We start from the raw sequence: 23,498 nt of genomic DNA, 5'->3' as shown, positions 1-23,498 counted from the left end.
AGTCCAAGTCCTGGCTGCAAAGCCAAGCCCAGGCCAGCCTAGAGAGGTTGGGAATCCAGTGCCATCTGCTCAGGGACCCAGAAAGGGTGGAGAATGACTAGTCTAAAGCAGCTCGAGATCTCACATTTTACCAAACTGTTTGCTTATGTTGTTTGTTGGTAGCAAGAGATGTATTAAATTGTTTCGTTCATTCATTCAACGCCCTTTTTGAGAATGTGGCAGGCACTTTGCTGGGGATACAGTAGTGAGCATGCAGCATAGGATCTGCCCTCAAGGTACCTCCAATTTTGAGGACAAGGCAGCAAATGAGAGCCACAGATGTTGGAACCAGATTTCTGGGGTTTGAATCTGGCACTTTCTCATGGGAGGACCTTGTGAAAGTGGCTTTGTGCCTCAGTTTCCTCATCTGTGGAATGGAAATAATTGTGCCTGTCTCAGAGAATTGTTGTGAGGTTTAAGCGAGTTAATATATATATAAAGCATCTTAGAACTATTTCGGGCAATGGTAAGCACTATGAAAGGGTTAGCCAGTATTTTTGCTATTATTATATCACTAGAGGCCCGGTGTACAAAATTTGTGCATGGGGGGAGACGGGGAGTCCCTCAGCTCAGCCTGTACCCTCTCGCAATCTGGGACTCTGCGGGGGATGTCCGACTGCCAGTTTAGGCTGGATCCCTGGACCACTGGCTCCTAACCACTCGCTTCCCTGCCTGCCTGATTGCCCCTAACCATTCTGCCTGCCTAATTGCCACTAACTGCTCACCTGCCTATCTCTGCCTCGGCCCCCACCACTGTGGCTTCATCTGGAATGACATCCAGAAGGTTGTTCAGCTGTCCGGTCTAATTAGTATATTATACTTTTGTTATTATACATTGTGGTGAGTGATCCTATTGTTGATTGCAGGGAGACCCTAATTAGTCCAGGGGGAGGATCAGGAGAGAAACATACCAAAAACGACATAAAGTTGAGTTTTCAGAGATGAACAAGTTAGGCAGGCAACATAGGAGGGAGTGATTTCTAGGTCTGCATATAATCCTAAAACAGGAAAGAGGATGGTGCAGATCAGTAACTTTAGGCCATTTGGACTGGAGATTAATGAGATGGGGAAAGTAAGATGAGACTGGAGGGCTTGAGAGTGACAAATCTTGTCTCTCTTATGATGACTTTTGCATTGTTCCAACTGTCACTTCAACAAACAATGCTGCAAAACTTGCATATTTTGCAGCTATCAGTTTCTATGAAATACATTTTTTAAAATGGAAATAATGGATAAATGGTTAAAAATAGTTCAGTTGTGGCCTTCGAAAACCACTGCACTAATTAAACTCTCACCAAGAGCTCTTACACGTTTTTTAAAAACTGGCAATCTGGTAGATGAAAAACAACGTACAATTCTTATGTACATTTTTTTAGTATTTGAGCACCTTTATTTATTGGTTATTTATATTCTTTTTGAACTGTTTATATGTCCTTTGTCTACTTTTCTATTGGAATTTTAGTATTATTGTTGTATTTCCTAACTTGCAAAAAGTTTTTGTATGTATGTCTTATGAACTGCTTCACAACCAAACATTTAGGATTTAAGAATAGTCCTAGTCCTGGCTGGTGTGGCTCAATTGGATGAGCATCGACCCATACACCAAAAGGTCACCAGTTCAATTCCCTGTCAGGGACATGCCTGGGTTTTGGGCTTGATCCCTAATAGGGGGCATGCAGGAGGCAGCAGATCCATGTTTCTCTCTCACATCAATGTTTCTCTCCCCTCCCCCTTCTCCTTCCTCTCTCTCTAAAATATCAATAAAAAAATATTTTTTAAAAATTAGTTCTAGCTCTTTTGTTTCTTCTTTTAAGTAAAATCAACTCAACCTCTTATGCCCAGGATGTAGGAAGTCCAATTTCACGTTCTTTTGACTTCCTACATCCCCGGCATTGTATGGGAGCCCAAGAACAAGACACTGCTGCAACTCCACAGGAGATCTGCCTGACCAGTGGTCTGCTTTCCTTCACTATAGTCTTTTCCAGGATTATGTCCTCCAATTAATTGACCCATTTATAATTATGAAAGGACCTTCTTTATCCTGGGTAATATTCTATTCTCTGAAATGTACTTTGCCTGGTATTAAAATAGCCAGTATCACGTTGCTTTTATTAGTGTTAGCCTATGTGACTTTTTCCACTCCTTTCCTTATAACCTATTTAAAGCTTTATATTTAAAGTGTTTTTCCAGCATGTAATTGGCTCTTACTTTAAAAAAAAATAATAATCCACCCTTATGACCTTAGCCCAGTTGAGAGCCAATTGTTTTGCATTCAGGTATTTTGTGAGCTAGTTGACAAACCATTGATAGATTGAAATCAACCATGGTGGGAGCATTTGCTATAGAAATGGGCAAATAATGCAAATCATGCCCCCCCCACCCCCTACCAGAGAAGACTTGTCAGACCGCCCCTGAGTCCAGATTTCTTGGGTGGATTTGGTACCCTCTTTCCTAAAATCCCTGATGATTATATCAATTTCCACTGTTATTCAAACTTTTTTTCCCTTCAAATTCAAGTCTCAGAGATAAAGAGAGACTGTAAGATAGTCGGGAGAGACCTTATGCTTTGTAACCCTGGGACCTAGCACAGTGTCTGGGACACAACAGGTGCTAGGTATTTACTGAATATTGTAATCACCCTCCCATCAGAAAGAATCCTACTAGACAGTTTCTTACTGGTAAACCCAGCCAGGCAATGGACTAGGGCCTACTTGTCAGATCCAGCCCAAAACTATTCTCTTCTAAGCCCTGAATCCTTATGAGTGGGTTTCTTTGAATATATCCTAGTCAAGAAACTTCCTAAAATAACTGCCTTGGTTTTCTGAGACACAACCGAAACCTTCTAGAATCTTCTACGCTCTCCTTTATCCATTCCTGTCATATTTCTACTCTAGCTTCTTACCCTCTCCTTCTTAATTAACTTCTTTACTCTTCATGTTTTGGCTTTTTCTTTGTGCTGCTTTCCCAGTTTACTTCTAAACTACTTCCCTGATAAACCTTGAATAAGCAGCATCAGAACCACACACTCTACTTTGAAGGTCACCTCTGCATATTCAGTTTCTGCAGACATGTTAGGGATTGGCATAATTACAGTGAGCTCCTATCTCTATTAGACCAGCACCAGGAAGACACCTTTCAATACTCAGTTGATTTCTTTTTGGTATGTATGTTGTCATGCCACCTGAGCAGATGGCTTTTCCAGCAGTCCTCCAAGTCGAATGGGAGGGAGTCACTATTTCAATAGGCCCAAAGGTGTGTCCATAGTCTTTCACTTTAATTATACCCAGATTGAAGGCTTCAGGCTTACGAGGGACTTGCTGAAGCTAGATGTTAATTCCTTCATCTTTCTTTTTCAGATTTCCCTGCATCACCAAATGTATCAGGACGCCCATCCCCACATCACTCAAATGTCCGGAGTGCAGAGGAGAACGGAGATGTAATACTTATGAAGCGCCGTATATTTGGCCACAGGGTTATCACTGTCAACTTTGCCACCAATGATTTATACTTCTTTTCTGAAATGGAGAGGTAAGTTTCCCATCTCGCCTTCCCCTTGTGGCTTTTCATGCTTAGTGCCTCCTGGCAAAGACTGGAGTGGCCTGTACATAGCACAGTGATTTCTGTGAAAATCTCACTGAATGCTGTCACTGTATCAATTTCCACCATTTTTTCCTTTGGATCCTAAAAGCTCTTCAATATTCTGGAGTTCCCAATATTGAAATGCACTTCCAGGATGTGGAACCCTTTTGTTCTATTATCTATTAATATGATAGAAATCCTCTTATGTATTGGACCGATAGTTATTTTTTTTAATTTATTGATTTGAGAGTGAGAGAAACATTGATTTATTGTTCAACTTAGTTATGCTTTCATTGGTTGACTCTTGTATGTGCCTTGACCAGAGATCGAACCTACAACCTTGGAGTATTGAGACAACGCTCTAACCAACTGAGTTACCCGGCCAGGGCTGGACCAATAGTTCTTTAGTTAAAGCAAGGAATTATAATAATTAAGGTTGTGTGTGTGTGTGTGTGTGTGTGTGTGTGTGTGTGTGTGACATGAAACAGACATTTTTAAGTTAAAACATAAAAATGTGCATTCGAGAGAAACCAAGATGGCGGCATAGGTAAGCACCTAAACTGCTGCCTCGCACAACAATTTCAAAACTACAACTAAAAGACACAACGGACACCATCCAGAACCACAGGAAAGCTGGCTGAGTGAAAATTCTACAACTAGAAGGAAAGAGAAAAGCTCACAGAGAATTGGAGGTACGGCAAAGGGTCTTTGTGCGCGCAGAGGAAGGGCGGCTGAGAGCCTGGCTGACTTTCTCTGGCGGAAGGGGGAAGGAAGCCCCCGACCGCACTGAACCCCAGTTCTGACTGCACTGAACCCCAGTTCTGGGCGAGCTCCTGGGGACCCATGCTCTTACGGGGGCAGTCTGGACTCTCGGGCAGAGACTCGGGAGTTGGGGAAGGCAGAAGTCTGAAGGCGTGCGCGTGCCATTGCGCACAAAGGCTGCGGAGGTTGCCACAGGCTTTGCCTAGCAAAAGGGAGTCGGAGGCTCCTGACTGCACTGGGCCCCAGTTCTGACTGCACTGAACCCCGGTTCCAGGCGAGCCCCTGGGGACCCACGCTCTTGTGGGGGGAGTCTGGACTCTCGGGCGGAGACTCGGGAGCCAGGGAAGGCGGAGGTCTGAAGGCGCGCGCGTGCGTGCAAGGGCAAGGCTGACTGGAAGCCAAGACTGAGACTCCACCCCATCCAAGCTGAGCACAGAGGCTATTGCAATTTGGCAAGTCTAATCCTATAAGGCTGTCTCCAGCACCGAACTTCTCCCAGCATAGACACAGCTGATCCTTACAGCCAACTGGCCTGGAGGTCAATTCCTCCCAGTGATACCAACAACAATCAAGACTTAATTACAACAAGGCTGTACACACAGTCCACAAAGGGGTGCACCAAGAGTGTCCACCTCAGGTTAACTGGGGAGACCGACCCACTGGGCCATATAGGAAACCTAGCACACAAATCTACCCTACCAACTCAGGGAAGCAGTGAAAATGCGACGTCAAAGAAACAGATCACAAACGAAAGAAATGGAGGAAAATAAACGACTGGATATAGAATTCAAAACCACGGTTATAAGGCTTTTCAAGAATATCCTAGAAAAGGCCGATAAATATAACGAGACCCTCAAAGATATGAAAAAGGACCAACTAGAAATTAAACATACACTGACTGAAATAAAAAATATTATACAGATACCCAAAAACAGACTAGAGGAACACAAAAATCAAGTCAAAGAATTGAAATACAAAGAAGCAAAAAACACTCAACCGAAAAAGCAAAAAGCAAAAAAAAAAAATTCCAAAAAGTTGAAGATAGTGTAAGAAGACTCTGGGACAACTTCAAGCGTACCAACATCAGAATTATGGGGGTGCCAGAAGAAGAGAGAGAGCAAGATACTGAAAACCTATTGGAAGAAATAATGACCGAAAACTTCCCCCACCTGGTGAAAGAAATAGACTTACAAGTCCAGGAAGCACACAGAACCCCAAACAAAAGGAATCCAAAGAGGACCACACCAAGACACATCATAATTAAAATGCCAAGAGCAAAAGACAAAGAGAGAATATTAAAAGCAGCAAGAGAAAAACAGTTAGTTACCTACAAGGGAGCACCCATATGACTGTCAGCTGATTTCTCAACAGAAACTATGCAGGTCAGATGGGAGTGGCAAGAAATTTTCAATGTGATGAATAGCAAGAACCTACAACCAAGATTACTCTACCCAGCAAAGCTATCATTCAGAATTGAAGGGCAGATAAAGAGCTTCACAGATAAGAAAAAGCTGAAGGAGTTCATCACCACCAAACCAGTATTATATGAAATGCTGAAAGGTATTCTTAAAGAAGAGGAAGAAGAAAAAAGTAAAGAGAAAAATTATGAACAACAAATACATATCTATCAACAAGTGAACCTAAAAATCAAGTGAATTGAAAACCTGAGGAACAGAATAATCTGGTGAATATAATAGAATCAGGGGCATAGAAAGGGAGTGGACTGATAATTCTCAGGGGGAAAGGGGTATGGGGGTTCATGAAGAGACTGGACAAAAATCATACACCTATGGATGAGGACAGTGGGGGGAGGTAAGGGCAGAAGGTGGGGTGGGAACTGGGTGGAGGGGAGCTATGGGGGGGAAAAGGAGAAACAATTGTAATAATCTGAATAAAGATTTATTTTAAAAAAATGTGCATTCGTTCAGCTGTCAAACTTTTGATGTAAAGCCAAAGCCATTCCACTAATTGGGGGTTCACATATTTTTCTTGTATATACTATTCCTATAATGCTACCTACTAATTCTAAAAATTTTCCTCTTGTTAAAGTGGAGCAAGAACTTAAAAGTTACTGCAAAGCAACTTAAGCCTTCCGGATTTTTATCCTTATCTTTTAAATGTTTGTAATCGCCTCGCTACACCTAACTCCATAGCAATTTTTTAAAAAGCAACTCGACCTTTAGCAACTCGATCTTTATTGGAACATTCCAAAGCATTCCAATCTGTTTTCACAGAAACAACAAATACCTTTATTTCTCACGTTTGTATTTTGTTAATTTTCATAAATTATGAATTATAGTAACAAGTACAACAGGCAAAAATATTTGGGAAGAAGCATGAAGAACTTTCAGTAAATGCCTGTCTTAGCTAGTGGGGACAGTGTGAGCTTGTACAAGGAAGGTACCAGCAGCGTATGGAGTCAACTTGCCGCTGTGTTTTTCTGAAGTGCAGAGCGCTGGTAACACCGCACGTCAATTAGGGTTAAGAACTTTTCCACTGCACTTCATTGAGGGACCTAGCTCAGTTCCACAAACACTTATGGATTGCTTGATTGTTCTTGGCTCTGGATTTGGCATTGGAGATACAAAAAGTACCAATAAGACATGCTCTCCATCCTCCACGGTCCCACAGAGTTAGGGATGGCAGGAAAGACCCAAAGTTAGGAGGTGTGATGCTAGGTGCTCTGGTCGAGTCAGGAGAGACTTAGACAACTGAGTCCTCAGATGTGGTTTCATGGCAGACAAGTCACCTAAGCTGAAATTTGAAGAATGCGGAGGGGTTAGTGAGATTTAAAAAAAAAACAACCTGTGTAAGGGAGAGGTGAGTGGGGAACAGGAAGGAATACCAGTCAGGGTGAACAGCCTCCCACTGCCTCTCCAATTCCTGCTCTGCTTTCTCACTTGTTGGCTACACAGCAACCAGAGAGCCTATGAACAATGTCCACCAGATTAGAGCACTCTCCTGCCCAAAATGATCCAGCGGCTTCCCATTTCCACCGGAATCAAGTCCAAACCTCCTTTCACGGCCTAAATGACTCTATGCAAGCAGGATATACCCGCTTGCATCTCAGAGCTCATCTCCTGCCGCTCACCAACCACTTGCTCCAGGCTCCAGCTCAGAGGCTCCGCCCCCACCTCGGCCCATCCCGGCCCACTGAGCTGGCTTCACATGACTGTCTTTTTCTCATTGTTCGGCCTCAGTGCCTGCTCCCTTCCCAGTTACATCATGCCCTTTTTCTGTCTTCATAACCTCTACTGGATATTTAATTAATCACCTGCTTACCTGTGCATCTTCTTCTCTCATTGACTGTGAGCTCCTGGAAAGCCTGGCCTTGTTTACTTTGTTCCCTGCTGAGTCCCTGCTCCTGGAACTGTGTCTGGCACAGCATAAACCCTGAATTAAAATGTTCGTTGACTGAATACATGAATGGATATGGGAAAACCTGATGTTCTACTATTAGGAAGACTTAAAATTGTTACAATTTTAAATGGCCTGGGACAGTGGTCAGCAAACTCATTAGTCAACAGAGCGGCAAACCGCGGCTCGCGAGCCGCATGTGGCTCGTGAGCCGCAGTTTGCCGACCACTGGCCTGGGAGAAGTCAGCTGTGTACCTACATCAAGATAAGGTGTAACTGACAAATATTTGATGGCCACTGAAAGCATATGTTGCTAGGAGACAGAAAGTAGAGTGGTGGCTGCCAGGGGCTGGGGGAGGTGGGGAATGGGACAGTGTTTAATGGGCATGGAGTTTTAGTTTGGGAAGATGAAAAAGTTCTGGAGATGATGGTGGTGAGGGTCATACAATCACGTGGACGTACTTCATGCCACTGCAAAACAGTTCAACTGGTTATGTTATGTTGTGTGTATCTTACAATAGTTAAAAAAAAAAAAAAAAAGAATAGAAGGAATATGTTGCTTCAGAGCCTGGTGGTAATTGTGAGAGGGTCAGCACAGGAGGGGAAAGAAAGAGCAAGACAGCGCTTAGCCCTCGAAGCAATCAGAGGGCCCAGCCTGACGGGTACGGGAGGGAGGATGGGATTAATAAAGGAGTTAGTGATGAAGAAATACACTTGAAGAAGCACTTAGCATATCATCTGACAGGTGGAAGGCACGCAGTTAGTGTTTGCCCATAGATGAATTACGACTGGATGAATGAAATCACAACCTGGCCAGGATTTGGCCTGTCTTTTTTAGACCAAACATAGGTCAGGGCTGGCTGCCCTAAGTCGCCACTGCTTTCCTCTTTGCTGATTTCCTGCTTACTGCCTCTCTTTAGATTTAACGATTTGGTGAGTTCAGCTCAAGTGCTTCAAGTCAATTGGGCCTATAACGAGAATGATGTGATCCTAATGAAGTCCAAGATTAACATCATCCTAAAGCTCTACCTGCAGTCCGAGGTCCCTCCGAAGCTGAGGGTAAGGGGGACTTCCACTCCTCTCTGGCCTCATCCCAAGGAGCATTTTTCCCACAAAAACCCTGAAAGCTGTGTCTGGAGTCCTGGGTCAGCCGGATGTCCTTGACCTAGCAGCCCCAGGAAAAGCTGCTGCCTTCTGGGGAGGGGGGAATCTTAAAGGTTGTGGGGCCCAAGAGAGGTTTTCTGCCAGTGACCTCCCACTTTGCGGGTAGGTGAACATCACTGAGCCCCAGAAGGATGCCATCATTGCTGCCATTGCTGAGGGCCGCCTGGATCGGAACATCTTCCACGGGGCTATCATGTCTCTCTTCCCCATCATTATGTACTTCTGGAAAAGGTAACTCCCTCCCCTCCCCAGGTCAGGGAAACACTTGAGTTTCTAGAGAGTCTTCTGTCTTCCCGTAGCTCTCTGCTCCAGTTTCCAGACTCATGGAAACCGAGGTGGTGTGTTCTCCTACTCACTACACTTCATCCCTCACACTCTCACACTGAGCATGTCAGAGGATGGGAGGCCAAGTAAGACTGGGGACCGGAATGCCCAGCTCCCAACACTCCCTGCGTTGAATGGGGAATAGAAAGGAATACCAGGCCCTTAGGTTGTGTTAGGCGTGGGTTCCTCACCTAAGGGTGACATGGACCACAGCTACTTGGGAGCAGTCTGTCAAGGCTGACACACTGTCCCCATGCTCAGGGAGCCTACTGGGGGCAGTGAGCCAGGAGAGTTTGGCTCTGCCATGCCCACATCCCATAATCACCAGTAGGGGCTCAGTTGCTGGAGATATTTACATTTTCAAGAGAAGCTAGAAATTCAGGTTCTTAGGTCATAGCTCCCCAGGTTAAAGTAGGAAATGTGGCAACCAGCTCAAACCTAAAACCTGGGGAGGAACCTGTGAAGGCCAGAAACGAAACTGAAAGAAAGACAAAATCTGCAGAACAAATGCGAAGTGGGGGGGTGGGGGGGGGGGCCTGGTTCCTAACCTGTCCCTTAGAGACTCACCTAAGTTCTCTCAGCTGGTTACTCACGCCTGTGGTCCACTGCGGCCCCAGCTCGCACCTCCCCCATGGTGAATGGCAGCGCCCCAGCTGGTAGTGGCCACATGACAACTGGCTGAAGTGGCCCCAGACCAGGCTGGTTGGGATGTTTAGATGATTATTGTGATTCCAGCTCTGAGGGGTTTCCCTCTCCCACGCCCCCCAACACACACACACGTTACTTTCTTAAAATAGAAGTGTTAAGGTTGCTTACCAACCACCAACCTTCCATTTTAAATCCCTAAGATAAATTATGGAATACAAGATTGAAATAAATTTTTTTTAAAAAATCTAAGTTCAAGATAACCAGTTGAGCCTTTTGAGCACCAATTGTTATCTAGCACTTACATCTAGACTTGATTCTCCGCATGCTTAACCAGGACTAAATAAAAATGGGTCCCAAAGCTTTCTGGGGGATCAGCAATCCCTGGGAGATACTTGCCACTCCGTCTGGAGTCAGGCTCAGTGCTCCCTCATCCCTGTTCATTGCTTTCCTATATATTTACGAAGATTTTTATATCATACATCTGTGTTCACATCTATTATCTCAGGTGAACCTCTCAACAGCCCCATGAGGTGGGTGGTGCAAAGTCTTACTATCCCTATTTTATAGATGAGGGAACTGAGGTTCAGAGTGGTTTAGGGCCTTGGTAAGTGGTACCACTTGGTAAGTGGGTTAAAAACTAGGTCTCTTGGTCTCGCAAGCACCATAAAGAATGCATCCTTGCCCTAGCTGGTTTGGCTCAGTGAATAGAGAGTGGGCCTGCAGACTGAAAGGTCCCTGGTTCGATTCCAGTCAAGGGCACATGCCTGGGTTGCGGGCTCAATCCCTAGTAGGGGGTGTGCAGGAGGCAGCCAATCAATGATTCTCTCTTATCATTGATGTTTCTCTCTCTCTATCTCCTTCTCCCTTACTCTCTGTAATCAATGAAAATATATTTGGAAAAAAAAAAAAGAATGAAATCTTAAAAAAAAACAAAAAAATGCATCCTTGGCCCAGCCACTGTGGCTCAGTTGGTTGAGCGTTGACCTATGAACCAGGAGATCACAGTTCAATTCCAGTCAGGGCACATGCCCAGATTGCAGGCTCAAACCCCAGTGTGGGGCGTGCAGGAAGCAGCCAATCAACCATTCTCTCTCATCATTGACGTTTCTATCTCTCTCTCCCTTTCCCTTCCTCTGAGAAATCAATAAAAAAATGATTTTTAAGAGAATGCATCTTTGGCATGTTGGGAGGTCCATGACTAGAGGGAGACCCAGTTTAGCAACTGGAATGGGAGAAACCCACTGTGATTGGGTGGAATGTGCCTTGGGGAGGAGGAAGGAGGACAGCAGTCAAGACCCCCAGAGCCAAGGCAGGATAGAACATAAAGCCAAGACACCGCCAAGCGGTCCACTCTCAGGACAGGCTTGGAGAGCAAGGGCTCAGGGCCAGGGAGGGAGAGATGGAGAGCGTGGTGAGGGCTTCCAGGGAGCAGCCATTCTCAGGTTGTAGTGAGGGTGTGAGTCTGAGCTCCTGAGAGGAGCCAGCTTAACTCCAGGGCAGGACTGTTGGGAATGAGGTAAGGGGGCCAAGGTCCTCGTAAGGGACAGGCTGCAAACCAGGGATGTTCACCGGGACCTGAGGGAGGCCAGTCAGATGCTCTGGCTGCACCAGGTGGAGTTAGATGGGATCTGAGAGTCTGATGTTCAGGGGAGCACACCAGGGTGGGGTACATCAGGGTGGGGAACAGCAGGTCCTTTATAGACTCCATTCACTGGAGGTTCCAGAAGGAAGTCCCAGCATCCTGCCTGTCCTGGCCCCTCACTGAGCCAGGTAGCACACTGAGGCAGGTGCTGTCCTCTTGTCCGCGCCCCCCCCCCCTCCCCGCTCTGTGAAGACTGGCTCTGGCCAGTTCCCCATGTGCTCAGTGTCACAGTCCCCTGGGAGGTTTTCTCCCTGTGACCAGAAGCCATTCTTCTCACAGGTTTTGTTCCTGGAAGGCAACCCGCTCTTACTTCCAGAAGAAGGAGAAGATGACCAAGGACATAAAACCTCCTTCTAAATCGGTGGCCAAGTACTCTATTTGGAGTGGAGGTAAGCCCCACCAGGACCCACAGCCCGATTCGCTAGCAAACGAGACTCATGAAGAGGGCTGGGAGGACCAATGGTGAGTGAGACCTCACAGAGGGTGTTTGCTGGTGGGATGGGCGTTTCATTACTGGGCCCACAGAGAAGCATTCAAGATTATGTTACCTGTGCCAATCAGTGCTGCCAAAAAGGTCCCCCACCCACCCCATGGGCTGCTCCCCGGCATTACCTTCTAGGGGTGCCTCTGGGCACATGGGTCACAGTTTCCATGGTGGAGACATGGAGCTCCATAAACGGTTATAGTGTTAAGTGAGAAAATGAAAACGTGGATGTAGAGTATGATTTTATTGTGGTAAATATATATATGTGCATGTAGATTTTTATGCATATGTATGATTTTTATGAAAACATGGGGAACAACTTAGAAATAGAGTGTTAATAAGAGTATCTCTGGGTGATGTGATGTTGAGAGATTTATATATTAATATATTGTTAATCATATTAATATAGTATTTATATTATTCAGTATGTTATGTTATATATTTATAGATAAATATGTTTGAAGATACACACATACGTGTTTTCTTTACACAGAACAGTTAAGCTCAGTCCCTTTCCCAATTCGTGCGCTGAGATCAGTACTTGAGCAAAGGGGAATTTTAGAGAGAGGGAGGAGGGCGCACAGGGCAGTGCCTGGCGAGGGCAAGGGCAGGGCAGGGTGGAAAGTTCTGGGAACCACAGTTCTGTGCACCGGGGGAGAGTACCAGCAGCAGAACAAAATGTGGGGATAGGACAGGAGTTTTGAAAACAGCAGCTAGCCATCCCAGGATGGAGCTGGACACGGCTGTTGAAGCTCCTACCTGCTGATGGTCATGTTCCTTTCCCCAGATGCTCACTCCTGCCCCTCCTCCAGAACCCCACACACAAACGTGCCACCCCTTTTTTTGGGCCCTGGAGACCTAAGTCCATCTCTGGGGAACAACTCTGGCCACAGAGCCCTGGCCTTGCCCCGCGGACCCCTGGAGAGGGCCCTCACCTCAGTAGGAAACAAATCACCTACCTCCCTGGCTGCAGCCACCCTGTGGCCCAGGAGCACGGCGTCTTCTCCTGGTCTCTGCCTTGTGGAATGCCACGCCAGCAGACAGCAATCAGCTATCTTTTCAGGATGTGGGCGACAATGTTCCTGCAGGTGCAAGGGCTTATTTAGGATGAGGGTGGGTGTAGGGAGAGAGGAGGTGACAGCAAGAGGAAGAGGAGAGGAAGGTGGGCAAGCAGGGTGGGCAAATGATGCTCACTCCGAGGAGCAAGAAAATGCCCTCATTGGGCATTGCCTGTGCTGAGCTCCAGGGAGGTAAATCCCTACATCTTTTCTGGTGTCAGAAGTTGGAAGAGGTCGGCAGGACGCCCTGAATTAAGGGGTCAGGCCACTTGGGTTCTAGGCCTGGAAAGTCATCCTGTATGAGCTGAGGCATTTTGAGAACCTTGCTTCCCGAACTCTTGTGGCCTTAGACCCCTGATCTAAGATACAGACATTTGGATTTAGAAAATGTTCTATTGTTAGCATCCTGTAATCCAAAGAGTGTTAAACAGGAGCTTTCTTGCTTGCTTGGAATGATTTCTTTTGTTGGGTATTGCTGTAAAGGCTTTTAATGCCCCCCTCTTCCCTCCCCAGGAGACCATGGCATCTTAAGATTCTCCTTGCTCAGAGGTATCGAGTGGTTGCGGCCCCAGCAGCGAGATGCAATAACAAATTCAGTCCAGAATTGTGAGTTGGAGTTGGAATCCCATGGATAGCAAAACTCTACTACTCAGTGAGAGGGTGACCCTAAGACCAGCTTGGCCCATGTCCTTATTGACCAGGAGGAGACTGAGATCCCCAAAATATAAAATGACTTGCTCAGGATCACACAGCTTGTGAGTGGCAGGGATGGAGTGAGAAGCGGGTCTCCTGACTGTCTTTCCAGGGCCCGGGCCCAGCTCTCATTAGAATAATCATATCTTTTATAGCCCTTTAGAGGCAGTAGCTGAAGCTTCTCGATATTTCTTCTGGCTCCTCTGCCCATTTGCAGGCGTGGTGTGTCATCTTCATTAAGAAACAATGATGACATCCCACTTGTTACTTTCCCCTCCCTCTGAGACCACCTGCTGCTTCAGTGGAACTTCAGCCCATGCCTCCTGCTTCCTGGAGGCTCCTGCTATTGATCTGCTTATCCCTGTAATGGGCACTCTGGTCCTAGCCTCCCATCCTGGGTCCATGTCGTATCCTTTCCCTTCCCCATCTCCAGCCACTAGGAGTCAATCCCACTCCCAATCACAAAAACTGCCCTGGTTCCCACGTGGTCTTTCCCAACAAACCTTTCCTTTCTGCCCATTGGCAGCCTCTCTGTCCAGGTTGGAGATTCTGCTTCTCTGAAATGTCCCCTCACTGCTTAGTGAGGAGTTGATTATGGAACACTGCCCATGAGCCATAGAGCCCAAACTGCCCTAAAGTTTGGTGTTTCTAGTGCTTATCTGGCCTCATTTCCTTATTTTCCTTCCCCGGGTCAGTGAGGTTGAGATCATGATCTGTGTACCCAGATGAAATGTCTCCTAGGACCAAAAAAAAAAAAAAAAAAATACTGTAGCATCGAACCCAGGTCCCCTGACTGTCCCTGGAGTGTTGCTGCTTCATCACTTTCCCAACTCCTTCTCTGGTACTGGGATGCCTCCCTGGCTGGCTGGCTGGCCTCCAGGGAGTGTCTGTGCCCTGAGTTCTGATGCAGTTTTTCTCTGCATTTGTCCTTAGCTTCATCGACGAGCAACCTGACCCAGTTAGGACATACCATCTCTGCCATTCAGCTGATTGCTGTCCCAGGGTAGGCACCAGCTGGAAATCCTCTTCTTCGATGCTGAGCTTCTCTGTCCAAGTGCACCATGGGAGACGGGGGAGAAACTTCCCAGAGACCTGGCTCCACCTCCTGACACTCCCTGGCATATAGAACCAGGAAGTTGAGCTTGCTGCTTCCAGAGAGGCCTGTGGGTGTCCTCACCCACCTCCATTAGGACAGGCCCTTTAGGAAGTTGAAGCCTTGACCCACTCCCAGTAGAACACCATTGCTGGAGGAAGAGCGACCCAGGTGGTCCTTTATTGTCAGCTTCCCTAATATTCCAGTGCTCCAGGGTAAGGTCCTAAGATGGGAAAGAAAGAGGAGCTGTTCTGCTTGGCAGGAGATTGGCGATAAGAGCAGAAAGGATTTGAGCCTGTCAAAATCTGATTCATCCTCACTTCTGTAAGAGCATCAACGTGGGACTGATGCTAAGTTAAGGCTCTGGGAGAATCCCCAGGGAGTCATAGAAACCAGTGCCAAAGAGCTGCTTGAAAGTCAAGGTTACAGACAGCAGGCTCTATGAATGGCGGACCTTGCCTCCTCACCAGCCATTCCACCTTCTCAGACCTGCTTCAAGGCCAATGGGGCTTGGAGCTCCCCAGGTATCATTGGCCAGTGCTGGTGCCTGGAAGACAAGCCAGGTACTTGGGAGTCCTTTGCTCAGAAAGGCATTGCCTGTCTTCAGAGGTTACAAGCCCTTGGGGAGGGTGGTGAGAATAAGAATGGGAGGGGCCCTGTCCTGAAGGCAAAGGGTTTTGGTTTAGGCTGTTGCCATTCCTAAAGGGAATGACAGCAACAAACTAGCAGAGAGTACTAACACCTTATTGCCATTGCGATAACCAGCCATTCTTCTCTCTTTCTTCAGACCAAAACCATCTGGCATCAAAAAAGAAAAGAAAATCTAGTCAGGCCCCCCAACAGAGGTGCATCATCTCTCAGAAGCTTCCTGACACTGACAACCTTTTCTGGTCAGAAATGAAACGCCCTGGCACCCTCTGCCCTGGAAAGATCCGTGGGGTGACGTCAGTGGGTAAGATGTGGGCAGAGAGCGTGAGCAGAAGCACCTCTGCCTCCTCTGATCCTGCGGGGCCTGGCAGAGATGGTCTTTCCCCCATGGGTGCGTGACAGAACACCCTACTCTTGGGATCAGGAGACCTGGGTTTTAGTCTCGCTCTGCAGCCACATGGCCTGGAGAATCCCTGACTCCAAGTTGTTTAAGAATCCTGAGACAAATGTGTGGAGATGGCATGAAGCACCCCAGGAAGCAAGGTGCTGTTTTATTAGACAGATGGGGTCTTTGAATGCTAGGATCTCCCATTTGGACAATGACTCCCGTCCACTGTCTCAGCAAATCCTCAGAACCCTGTGGGTAACCATGTCAGAAACCATTAATTTTTAAGCAGCTGAAGAAACCGGCACACACGGGAGGTACGTGCCTTTCTCCCGAGATCACTAGGCAGTAAATGCAGAGTCTGGACTAGAGCACCCACTGCTGCTTCTCATCCGTGGTCACCATGTATGCAGCTTCCCATGCACAACAGGGATCATTCTTCCCTGGAGGTCTGTTCGTTTGCCAATCCTATATAATAAAAGGCTAATATGTAAATAGACCGAACAGCAGAACAACCAAACAACCGGTTGCTATGATGTGCGCTGACCACCAGGAGGCGTGCGCTGACCACCAGGGGGGGTGTGCGCAGAACATGGCGGGTATTAGCAGCAGGCGCCAGAGAGGGGAACATGGTCAGCGTCGGCCGCGGTGGGATGGTGGAGCAGGTGAGCAGGGGCACCAGACCAAGGCAGGGCACTGGTCTCTGTCATCAGGGTGAGCCTCTGGTGGTTACTGAAAATTCTTTGCTCCCACGCACCGCAATCCCGCCCGCTGCTCACACCTGCTGCCGGCCCCACTTGCCCCTGAGGGCTTCTCAAACGCCCCCTGCTCCTGAGGAGCGATCAGGGCAGCAGCTGCCGCTTGCACCTGCTGCTGACGCCAGCCCCAATCACTCCGCGCCATCAGCGGGTGCGAGCAGGGCCGGTCCCTTCAGCATGTGGGAGCAGCAGTGCTGGGAGCGTGGCTGTCAGCAGACAGGGGACCGGGCTGTGGCAGGAAGGGCCAGGCGGGAGCACGGAGGATGGGCCAAGAACCGCCCCTGTGCCTATCGCAGCCTCAGGGCCCACAGTTCCTTCAAGGTGCACGAATTCGGGCCCTGGGCCCCTAGTGAATAGATAAAGACACTCTTTAGATAAATGTTGGCCTAAAGGCCTAACTTGTTATCATAGTTTAGAGTGACTAGGCCCATTTTCTGTCCTTTGAAGAAAATCAGGAGGAAGATGGTGGCATGCTGTGAAGGAGCTCACCACCTGAGACACTTGAGGAGAGGTTGGCCTGTTGACTTCCTGGGTTGCAGGACAAGGAAAGACTAGAACGATTATTGGGGAATCCATTCAGGTTTCCAGCCAACCTTTCCTGCCATGCTGATGTCCTTTAGCTCCTAGACTTTTCCCAAGGATGAAAAATGTTGCAATTTGGGACAGGGCTCACAGGGAGAGACTGTAAGAGTGTGTGGGTGAGGCTATGATGGTGGCAGGTCAGGAAGACCATAGGCGGACAGGACTGGAGGCCTCATGTCACTTAGCAGGATCACCCTGAATAGGAAGACGTTCTGCTCTTTGAGTCTGGCTGATTGCTTCCTTTGATTTCTTACACCATCTCACCTCAGCGATCCCAGGTCTAGCATGTTCTAACACCAGATTTAGACTAGCGTCACAGAACCAGTCACCTATAAAATGCGGACGGGTAATACAAATGAGAAAAGCAACCCATGAGAGAGAATGGAGTGGTAGAGACTGGTGAACTGGAGAACATACCTCAAAGGGGACAGTGACAGCTCCAGCCAGCCAGCCAGCCAAGCCACAATTGCCAGAGCTGCTTACTTAGAAAGAAAAAGGAAGGGAGGGAGGGAGAGAGGGAGGGAGGTGAAAGATGAAGGAAAAGGAAAGAAAGGAGGGAGGAGGAAAGGATGAAGGTAGAGAAGGAAAACGGGAAAAGAAGAATGAGAAAATTTAAAATTTTGTAATATTAAGCAGGTTAAATGAAACCTGCAACCTTTGCTTTAAGCTTTTTCTTTCCCCCTTGAAATTATATTTAGGTCCTAGGTCTACCTTAGACAGAAAATATGGGAGGGGAAGAAGAGAACCCCAACAATAGACCCATAGGGGCCACAGGGATCTACTGGTAAAGAATAGGCCATGGACAGAGGGAAGGAAGCTGGCCTACTCTGGGCCCTGCATTCATTTTCTATTGCTACCACAAACAATTGCCCAAATCTTAGTGGCTTAAAACAACACAAATGGACTACCTTATAGTTCTGCAGGTCAGAAGTCTAACCTGGGATGCATGAGGCTAGTGTCAGGGTCATTGGCAAGACTACATTCCTTTCAGGGGGCTCTAGGGGTTGCTTCCTTTCCTTACTCATTCAGGATATTGGCAGAATTCGGCCTTTACAGGTATAGTGTTGAGGTCTGGTTTCCTTACTGGCCTTTCTTTGCCTGTTTGCAAAAGCCTCAACTCCTTAGTGGCATATATAAGACCATTGACAATTTGACCCAGTCTGGGTTTCCAGGTTCATCTTTTATCTCTCCCACTCATGCATTCCATCCTTGGAATGCCCTGCCCTTTCTTCTCCACCTGGTGAGAAGAGACATCACAGCAGTGACACCTCCTAGTTGTCTCCTCTCACCTCTCATCATCTCCTCTTTGTCTCTGCAGCGTATTTACCCCCTTTGGAGACACCTGTTTGTGCACGTGCATCACCTGCTACACTGTAGACTTTGTAGGGCAGAGACCACGTCCTCTTTTTCTTTGTGCCTCCAACACCGACCACAGTGACATGCAGATGAGAGTTGCCCCATGAATACACAGTGAAGGCATGAGTAAACGAACTGCGCTAGGTGCTGGGGATGTAGTGGAGAAAACAGAATCTGCACTGACCTTACCGTCAGTTACGCTGGCTTCACAGTCATTAGTGCCATGTGCCAGACAATCAAATCAGCAATCAATGACAGTTGTGACTAGCCCAAGAAAGAAGAAATACCAAATTGTCCTTATGCAATTTTTCTTGTTCCAGTCATTCTGGATGCTTGAAGAACTTTCTGGTTTTTCAGGAAGCTCATACGACCCATTCAGACCAAAGAGTGACAGAAAGAGGCAGAGGAAAACAAAAGAGAGACTGAGCGAGACCTGCCTTCCACCTTCAGGAGCCTTTTCAATTTCGTGTGTCAGGGAGTGACATGAGATCGCCCCTCTTTCTACAGAAGTATGAAAAGACATCTGTCCCTCATTTTGAGTGCCTCCAACTGATCCAGGTGTCACCCCAGAGGCAGGAGCAGCTCATGTGCAGCACCTCGGGGTGCCCATCCCCACCCCCACACCTCAACCGGGGCTGCAGACCATGAATCAGAATAAAGCATGTCCACATTCACAATCGGGGGGGCCTCCTGTCCTCTTCTTTAAGAGAAGGGCACAAGCAACAATATGCTGCTCCCCAGAGGGATCCACAAGTCATTTTCAATTTAAGAGATTAGCGGAAACATTTACTTCCCATCCTGGATCAAGACCAAGGGCCAGTCGGTCTCATTCAGAGACATTGACACATGGGCCCTCTCCTGACCCACAGAGTCCAGGCCAGGAGGCCCTGCTGCCTTTCCTTCAGAGCCAAGTTTTCCATGAGGCAGATTGGCGTGCAATCCCATCTTTAATCCTTAGTAACTTCATGATCATCAGCAAATGACTTAACCCCCTGAGTCCAAACACCCTTGTGTGTGAAATGGAGATGAGAATATCTACCGCATAAGGTTGTTTGGAGACTAATGAGATAACATAGACCACATGCAAGGCATGGGACCAGGCCCAGAGTTAGGGGCAGGGACATTAGTGGCTGCCCTTCTTTCCACCTCTTCCCTAAACTTCCCAGAGCATGAAGAAAGCGCCAGACCAGTAGGGGTGTAGTTGAACATTTAATTCCTGGGGAAATTCTGAATGCATTTCCTCCAACAAGATACATGATTCATGGGGGTTGAGTGGCCAGGATATCCACAAATCTATTTAATTCCTGATGTGTATGTAGGAGGAGTTAGATATTTAAGATTAATAGAGGATAAAAAGATTTCCTCCTGTGCCATTACATGTACTCCCTGACCCCTAACAGATGCTTTCAAATGTTTGCGACCCCCATTGAGCACTTAGTATGCGACAGAAGAGAGGAATTGCAAGACTTGTTCTTCAGGCGAGCTAATGGAGGTATAGAGGTCAGATCTCTTGCTTCTTGCTTGCATGGTTTCTGAGAAGTTCAATGTAATTCTTGTCTGCACTCCTCTATAGATGAGGCATTTCATCCCTCTGTCCCTCTGGCTTCTTTCAAGATTTTTTCTTTATCTTTGATGTTCCACAGTGTGAGTATGATGTGGCGGTTATTCTTCTCGGTGTTCTCTAAGCTTCCTGGATCTGTGGTTTTGTGTCTAGCATTAATTTGGGGGAAATTCTCAGTCATTATTGGCTTCAAATATTTCTTTTGGTTCCTTTCTTCTCTTTCTGGTTTTCCCAATAATTAATAACCTTCGGAAACAGAGCTCATCAGGCCCAGATGGATTCCCTGTTAATTCTACCCACATACCAGTTTTCAAATATCTCTTTCAGAGGATAGAAGCAGAGGTCCTGTTCTTAACTCATTCTCTGTGGCCAGCATTACCCGAACACCAAACCCAGACAAAGACATGGTAAGAAAAGAAAACCACACTCCTTAAATGTTTTGTTGAATTCACCAGGTAACCCATTTGGGCTTGATGATTTCTGCTTTGTAGAGTTGTTACTTATTGATTGAATTTCTTTAGCAGATATAGGCCTATTTAGATTGTCTGTTTTCTCTTATGTGAATACTGGAAAATTGTGTCTTGCAAGAAATTGGTCCATTTCATCTGGGTTATCAAAGTAATGGCATAGAGCTGTCCATAGTATTCCTTTAGTATCTTTTTAATGTCCATGGGATCTATACTGATGTCCCCTCTTCCATTTCTGGTATAAATAACTTGTGTTCTCTCTCTGTTTTTCTTAATAGCGTGGCTAGAGGCTTACTGATATTATGGATCTTTTCAAAGAACCAGTTTTTGGTTTCATTGATTTTCTCTATTGACTTTCTGTTTTCAATTTCATTGATTTTGGCTCTGATTCTTATTTATATTTTTCTGCTTACTTTGGATTTGTTATTTTTCTAATTTTCCATTTACTATCATTAGTAGCATACATATATATAACTCCCAATAATTATGTTATGAACATGCATCTTTAAAAACCAGAAGTTTAATAGCAATTATTCTAAGTTTTGAGATTACACAGTAGCATTTATTTTCTTCTTCTCTAAAATTAATTTTCCAGCAACGAACTAAAATTAAATATACAGACAAATGCAAATCTCACATATTTCAAGTATCAACTATAATTTTTTATTTATTAAAGGATGAAGTTATATGCTTAAAGCAGCTCCTTGGAAAGTTGTTTATATTACTAAGAGAAAGCAAACTAACAATACAAGCAGAAAGAAATGTTTAAACAATCTTTGAAATCTTAACTTGATAGAGCATTAAACAATCATTTAAAAATTACAATAAATCAATATGACATATTTTTAATATAATCAATAAAAAACAGCATCAGAATGAAATAAAACACTAGGTGTCAATTATCCAAAACTCTCCTGTGCATACAAACAAACTCTGAGATGAAATGTGGAAATTTTAAAGTTTATTATCATAATGGGAGTATGGCTTTTTTTTTATTTCTGTTGTCCCCATAGTATTTATCAAATAATATAAACTAGATTTTTTAATAGGACACTACTACTAATCTTCTTATAATAAGTTTTATTACTCTTTTCAAAAATTGGCTTTTGTCTTAAAGTTCAATTTTATGTTGATTTTGGTTACTTTAGACCCACTTCATTTATTTCAAAGAAAACTCACACCCTACAAGTTTTGTTTTGCTTTTGATTTACTTCTCATCCAATAATATACAAGAATCTTAGCTAAAGTGTGGAAAGACCCTGGCTTTGTCATTGGCTGGGTAGCACTGGGCCAATCACTGAACATGTCTGAATCTGTACTGTATCTGTGAACGGGCATTACACACCTGACTAGGGGGAAGGGGCAGGATGGGTGCTATTCTTACCTGGGGGCTAGTAGAACTTCACCTTGGAGGACCATGATCTAGTTCCTCACTTTATGTCACCAGAGTAGAGTAGCAAATTGAGGACACAGATTCAGGACAGTAGCAAATAAACTGCCCTCTGGGGGCTCATATTTACCATGTGTGCCAGCATAAAAGACAGACCAATTTTTTTGGGGGGTGGGGGCAGTCTTCACAAATTTCCCACTCACTAGTCATCCATGTTGCTCCAAAGGGCATCAGGGAAATGCCAGTCAGCCAAGAAGGCCTGGGCTGTAATTCCAGGGGTGAGAAGGAAGCTACTTTTGGGGTCACTCGTGCCTTCCAGGGCCTCCTAAATGCAAATCAGTTACCATGGGGATGAGGGTGTGCGTGGATCAGGTGACTTCCAGTCCAGAGCAGAAGTGGGCAGAAGTGCAGTACCAAGAAAAAAATATCCCATGGACAGGTGACTTCAGAACCCTGGAGTGCAGCTGTCTTCTTCAAGTGGGCAAGGTGGTGAGGCCACACACCAATGCAGAATTGCTGTCTCTTTTACATATCAGTTCAAGCCTTCTACTAAATACCTTTGTAATTCTAAATGTGAACAGTTCTTTAAAGTTAATAAAAAATATCTAGATAAGAATTAAAAAGGAGGAAGCCAGCTTGGCATAATGATAGAAATGACTGACATATCCATACTCTCTACAAATCAGAAAATCAAAGCTTAATTTTAAAACCTAACACAATCTTGTTACTCCTAAAACCTTAAACAAAAGCCCTAAGTGTGTTTCTTCAAGCACATCTTAGTTTCATCTGGTGACACCCATTTGAGACTGCCTCCTCGTCAGGAAGTTCCCAAGATCCTGTTTCTCCCTGCACCTTCCATTGCAAAGCTCCATTTTTACCCCCATGAGGAGGATAAGTAAAAAGAACGGCAGACTTACTGCCAGAAATCAGTTCAAATCAAGACGGTGACACTTCCCAGCTGTGTATTAGACTGAGTCACCTTGTCTCTGACCTTCATTTCCTCATCTGAAAAAAGAGGATCACACTGGCCTGCCAGGATTGTTTTGAAAACTACGAGATAAAATAGGCAGGTTTAATTTAGAAATTATAAAGCATCATAAAAATATAAGGTAGTGTTGTTACTCATATATGACGATGGTTCATTCATTTCTGAATGAATTTTTATTGAACATTACCTTGTGGCAGACACTTTGCTAGGCAGTAATGATATAAATTAAAATATGTATATTTATATATTTGTGTATATATATGTGTGTGTGTGTATGTATATATATATATATATATATATATATATATATATATATACATACATACACACACACACAGGGTGGGGCAAAAATAGGTTTACAGTTGTATGGCAAAGAATGTAATTAATAGACAACAATACAAGAATAAACTGCTTCACATACAGCTGTAAACCTACTTTCCCCACCCTGTATATATCACTGGCCCTAAAGAGCTTAGATTCCTGAGCAGAAGAAACATGCTCAGGGTGAAGAGAAGCGTGC

At 45.6% G+C, this 23,498-nt stretch overlaps 1 protein-coding gene across 1 annotated transcript in view; it reads left to right on the top strand.

The window, feature by feature from the left end:
- Positions 1-23,498, top strand: part of RGSL1 (regulator of G protein signaling like 1) — a 61,584-nt gene that overhangs the window by 19,770 nt on the left and 18,316 nt on the right. Inside the window, exons 13-19 of the mRNA XM_080647947.1 lie at positions 3,396-3,567; positions 8,658-8,796; positions 9,008-9,132; positions 11,795-11,904; positions 13,571-13,663; positions 14,684-14,753; positions 15,631-15,795. Of these exons, the coding sequence (XP_080504073.1) occupies positions 3,396-3,567; positions 8,658-8,796; positions 9,008-9,132; positions 11,795-11,904; positions 13,571-13,663; positions 14,684-14,753; positions 15,631-15,670 (749 nt within the window). The 3' untranslated portion in view covers positions 15,671-15,795. The remainder of the gene's footprint in view (positions 1-3,395; positions 3,568-8,657; positions 8,797-9,007; positions 9,133-11,794; positions 11,905-13,570; positions 13,664-14,683; positions 14,754-15,630; positions 15,796-23,498) is intronic.

The sequence above is a fragment of the Plecotus auritus genome (assembly GCF_963455305.1).
Source record: "Plecotus auritus genome assembly, chromosome: 12".
Classification (NCBI taxonomy): Eukaryota; Metazoa; Chordata; class Mammalia; order Chiroptera; family Vespertilionidae; genus Plecotus; species Plecotus auritus.
Note: the sequence above shows the minus strand (reverse complement) of the source record. Positions and strands in the feature narration are given on the sequence as shown.